General features: G+C 31.3%; 1 protein-coding gene across 1 annotated transcript; it reads left to right on the forward strand.

The window, feature by feature from the left end:
• The first annotated feature begins 213 nt into the window (after window positions 1-213).
• LOC108338191 (abscisic acid receptor PYL4) lies at window positions 214-1,154 on the forward strand. The gene has a single exon (XM_017574939.2). It carries the CDS (start codon window positions 355-357, stop codon window positions 988-990), a length of 636 nt encoding a protein of 211 aa, XP_017430428.1. The 5' UTR covers window positions 214-354; the 3' UTR covers window positions 991-1,154.
• The last annotated feature ends 4,761 nt before the right edge of the window (window positions 1,155-5,915 follow it).

Raw genomic sequence — 5,915 nt, forward strand, 5'->3', positions numbered from 1 at the left:
GTATGTGATTAGGAGCTTTAAATATTTAGGAAGATTAATGATTTAAGAAAAGAAACAAAAAGTACTCCAACTTGAACTAATATTAATTAACTTGAAACCTCACAAAGTAAGACTAGTCTCTCATCTTCCTACATCTTTCAAATATATATATATATATATATATATATATATATATATATATATATATATATATATATATATATATATATATATATATATATATATATATGCTTGCTCTTGCAACAACAACCATTTGAGGAAAAACCCTTTTAACATAACATAAGCAAAGATCTTTGTTTGGTGGAGGGGGAGAAGAGAAATTAGGGAAACATATATCTATTACATGAACTACAAATGACTTGCCCTATACAACTCCACCGATTCAACCATACAACCGATGCATCCACCGCCATAGCAAACGGCGTTAACTGTCCCAAGCCACCGCAGACGGCGCCGTCAACGCGACGTCTTTTGCCCAAAGGAAGCGTGCCGGAGGCGGCGGCGCGGCACCACACGCACGCAGTGGGGCCCGGCCAGGGCTGCTCCGTCGTGATTCAGGCGATCGAGGCGCCGGTCTCCGCCGTGTGGCCCGTGGTGCGACGGTTCGACAATCCGCAGGGGTACAAGCATTTCGTGAAGAGCTGCCACGTGGTCACCGGCGACGGCATTCGCGTTGGCGCGCTCCGCGAGGTGCGCGTGGTCTCCGGCCTCCCGGCCGTTTCGAGCACCGAGCGCCTCGAGATCCTTGACGATGAGCGGCACGTGATGAGCTTCAGCGTGATCGGCGGCGACCACCGCCTGAGGAACTATCGGTCTGTGACGACGCTCCACGGTGACGGTAACGGAGGCACGGTTGTGATCGAGTCCTACGTGGTTGACGTACCGCCAGGTAACACTAAGGAGGAGACTTGCGTCTTCGTGGATACAATCGTACGGTGCAATCTGCAGTCCCTCGCTCAGATCGCTGAAAACATGGCAAGTCAACACTGAACAAACAAACTCTTTTTTTTTTTCTTTTCCCTTTTCCTTCATCGTTTATTTTTGTTTCGAATACGGCTTCGAATCACGTTCCGTTCCGTGTTTGAAATTGGTGGAAACCAACACCGTTAAGATTTGTTTTTGGAGAACTCAAGATCAGACTGCGATGATTGAAATGAATGTGACATATAATATATATATATATATATATATATATATATATATGATATATATTATATAGTTCCTTCGTTCTATCCATCTCTTCTTTTATTCATTTTTCATTCTACTGCCTCTTTTGTCTGATCGAGGACTGCGAGTGCTTCATTTGCACCGAATCTATGGTGTGCTCAATTTGTATTCAATTTTCATCTTCTTCCTGTAATGTAAATATCCTTTTTTTCATGTAGTAGAAGAGAATGATTCTAGTTGAATTTGATGAGATTATGTCATACACATGTGCTTATTTACCTTTTCATTTCAAATATAGCATGAAAACCTAACTCAAACTAAGTGTACAAATATTTAACATTTTGTTAATGCTTAATAAGTGGTTCCTTCAATGCTTCAATTTCGAAAATAGGGTAATAAATATTCAATTAATGAGTTATCTATGTTTTAAACTGTTTTTTCTTGCCCGTTAAGACTTTCTGGTATACCATGTTGATTGTTCGATTAATTATAATAAAAATGACCTTACGGAGCATAATATACAAATAATTAAGTGTGAGGAAGTTCATAAATATTCAACGATTAATACTAGATTAAAATACAAAGTTAAGTTTAGAATACTTATTAATCAGAGAGACTGCACAACAAAAATTTTTACGAATTCACTAAAAAAAATTGAATTTCTAAATATTTACTAAAAAAAAGTCAAATCTCTAGTTTAAGATTTAACTTATTCATTTTTTTAAAGTTTAATATTTTTTCTCTTCATCTATTTTATATTATTATCACTAAAGTGAAATTTAGAATAACATTTACGCTCACAGACATATAAATTTCGAGATATATTTGAGAAATTGTTACTTGTAAGAAGTAATATTTTTTTATTAAGAAAATTTGACTGGCGATGAAGAAATCAAATTGATCGTTGAACAATGTTTAATATATTTTATTAAATGTACTCAAATTTTTAATTTTCAATAAAATAATTAATTTTTGCTGAATGAATTATTTGATTTTCCATTATTGTATTTCTTCGAAAATAATCGTGCTTAAAATGTAATCAAATACAAAAGATTGACATTTCTTTCGATATGGATTCAAATCTTATCCATCATTTTTGTCAATTACTAACTCTTTTGTGCTAGAGCTAAGCCAAATATTTAGTCACTCGTTTGGTTTAGATTCAATTGTATACACTTGATGTTTTCTTCCTTTTTAAAATATTTCATAATGTCGTAGACTAAGCTAAATGAAATTCAATTTTTAAAATACTTTTTCCTAATAATCTCTTAATTTTATTTTTTTATTTCCATTTTTAATTTATTTTCCAACAATGTCCGTACATATAATTAAGAATAATTAATATAATACCACGTAAATAAAAAAGAAATAAATAAATAAACGTTCAGAAAAAAAAATGAAATCTAAATTTATATCAATTAGTTATTCCTTAATCTACGTGTCATAATTTTAAAATATCATTGTTTTGAAATGAAGAAAGAATTAAATATCATATTTTGTAAAAAAAAAAAAAGTTTTAGTCTCTTCTGAATAAAGAAAATTTCTTTTCTCGAGATGGGACGTGACCCGCTGGAGATTAAGAAATTGAAGAGATACATAGCCATTCCGATTAGACTAATTGTCTTTGACTATTCCATCGCCCAAGCACACTCATTATTTTCCATTCATATATTTATTCCAGCCGGATATAGCGTTGTGAACTTTGAGCAGTAACTCGTGAAAGAAAAGACTTTAAGATTTATTAAACTAATCTAATTAAATTTATTTTTACCATATTCAATAATTTTATATAATTTAGAAATCAAATTTGTTTCCCCAACATAGCTTTTCTCCTAAAAAAAAACACTCCCACGTTCAAGTCAGCGTTAATTTTAGGGATATCAAGATTGTAATAATTCAGAAAAAAAGTGTCTTTATCTGAACATAAATCTTATATTTATAGACTTGATTTTTAATAATAATCGTTAACCGCTAATCAATACCATATCCATGTCGTATATTTTATTTTCTATTGTTCGTTATCTAACTATTAACGTTATATGTTCCGTTTCTTACTACATTGATTGACTTTTAATGCTTATTAACCGTCAAACATCCGCCTCCTTACCATCTCCGTCCTAATCGATCGGCCCACCTCCTCGTCAGGCTAAGGTTCCTTCGATGCTTATCGAGTACACTATAAAATTTAAATATTGTTAAAAGTTTTACGTTGATTAAAAATAAAATCAATTTAGAGTAGGCAAGTGAATGCAAATTTTATTTTACAAATTACTTTTATTGAGTTGAGTTAGGACTTCCACTATTTTTTTAAATAATATCGTATGTGCATGTAGTTAAACATAATAAAAGCACATTCTTAAATAAAAACCAAAATCTAGTTGTATCGTTGGTCTCGTATGTATTGTACAGTCTGGTCAAAGGTCAAGCAGCATTCAAACTGTTTTCTCAGGTTGTTCTTTCGGATACAACCAGGTCGTCCTCTCGGATCCACCTAGGGCTAGGTTGTGTCCAATATGACCTAACAATATGATAAGATTATTAGTAATAATGACTCATTAAGCTTCTAATACAAATTAAGACGTTATTGGATCGTCATTAGATCTGCATAAAAATTCATCACAACTAGTATAAATAAATATTTCAATATGACTTTATAATATTGTATACATTATATGCATCACTGTTGTGATAACTGATCAGTTATATTATTGACTTGAGTGTTGAGAGTACCTTTGAAAGGTATTTATCTACATTACTTCAACACATAAAAAAGATAACAAAGAACGTATGAATTCTTTAAGTAAGAGACCTGAGTCCTAATCCGAAACACTAGATTATTATGGAGTTTCACGTTTGTATTATTCCTAAGTCTTCACAAACCTCGAACATATATAGTAGAAATTTTCAGAGTTTATCCATATTCAGAGTCGGTGTGTGACGGAGAGCACTGTTGGTTAGAAGTTTCGTTGAAGCTTCTCTGAAATATTTTCCCCTATCCTATGACTGTAACTAAAACATATATACAGTACTTAACTCCGTATTAGTCAAAAAAGAACATCAGAAATGAAACCCTTTTGCGTACATTAATAAAATCGAAAAAAGGGAACGTGACTTGGACTTTTGCCGTATAATAAGGATTGTTCTGTACTATGTGTTTCGATTACGACGTTATATATTAGTTTTAATTTTCTATGGTGGATACGAACCAACCTCTCAAGAGCAACTTGGCTTGGTTGAACTCAACTTGGTGCGTAAAAAACGTCAAGTTGCAAATCTTTGCCTCCTTCGTAATATTCTCTCTTTTTTTGTTGTTGCTACTATTATTATTATATATCATTATAGAAACGTGAGCTGTAAGGTAGAAACTATCGTTGCAATGGCAAGTTGGTTTGCAAGTGGGTTTCATAATTTTTTTATACATAACTTTAGTTTGTCTGTACTTTACAATTATAAGAGAAATGTCCCATGGGGTCGTTTTACAGCACAAGATTTTCCAAATCAACCAAGATTTTTCTTCCATCTCTTAATCCGATTAACCATCGTTAATCCCAATGAAATATTCCTATCTCTCTGTGTGGTTGGAGAGTCAGTTTTTGAAGGGTTGTTGTGCTTGCTTTCCAGTATCACAATTCTTTATCAAATATAAAATCTACAATGATCACGAACGCACAAGTATAATAGTAAAAAAATGAGATTAAACTTAAGACATAAATTTACAGTCTTTGAAAATTTATTCACCTCATTTTCTATTTATTTTTTTAGATTAAGAAGTCCTTATTGATCATTTGGAAAAACAGAAATGACAAACTTTCAAAGAAGTCCCCACAAAACTCTTCTAATGAAAGATGTGAATTAAGGATTGAATAATATTTCTTTAACATCAAGTAATGATAGTAATTCTAAAATAATGTAAGACTAAGTTAATCATGAAATGAGACTAGAGCAATCAATTTAAGTTACATCAAAAAATTATTTTGAATTTGTTGTGGTATAGTAAATTCAAGTAAGAGTATCTAAGTATCAATCCAGATTACTCTTCTATTTATAGTGGTGTGAGTTGTATATCAAACAATTATATTTATTAAGAGAAAACTAAATGAATCCTTTTTGTCATAGTTTAAATAATAAAATTTACTTTTTTAAATACTTTCAAAATTATCGTTAATATGTTTTTATATCATTTTTGCCATCTCGATCCATGATTGTCCCAGACCTCTCAGGAAATCAGTAATGCAAAATTATATAGTTAGTGAGAACTTGGACTACGTCATACTACGAGAGGTTATAATAATCATCAAAGCAAAAGTTAACCTTAAATTAATTCGGTCTAAGAACCTTATATAGTTTCAGTAGCTAAAGTTCTCAATGCAACCGACTATTGACATGTTAATTCAAGACTTAATAAGATATTATTTCCATATCAATAATTAATATAATGGATCAGAATTAACCATATATTTTATTATTTAATTATCGTTAATATGTTTTTGCTTATATATTTTACCATCATAAAATATGGTACATTTTGTTAAATGTGCAACAAAGTGTTTACATCATTCCAGTTTTGAAGAAATTGTTAATAATCTAATTAATCTAAATAGACAGTAATCATGTTTAAATGAAATTGAATTGAGATTAGACCGACTTTAATCAAAAGTTTTTGTGGAAAAGATTATAAATATAATGCTAATTGTTTAATTTATTAAAATCAAACTAATTTAAACATCATATTATTTTTAACAAGTACG

This window comes from Vigna angularis, chromosome 7 (genome assembly GCF_016808095.1).
Source record: "Vigna angularis cultivar LongXiaoDou No.4 chromosome 7, ASM1680809v1, whole genome shotgun sequence".
Lineage (NCBI taxonomy): Eukaryota > Viridiplantae > Streptophyta > Magnoliopsida > Fabales > Fabaceae > Vigna > Vigna angularis.

Bases quoted from the DNA above. Each gene is read 5' to 3' on its own strand.
- LOC108338191 (XM_017574939.2), top strand. From the start codon at position 355: ATGACTTGCCCTATACAACTCCACCGATTCAACCATACAACCGATGCA.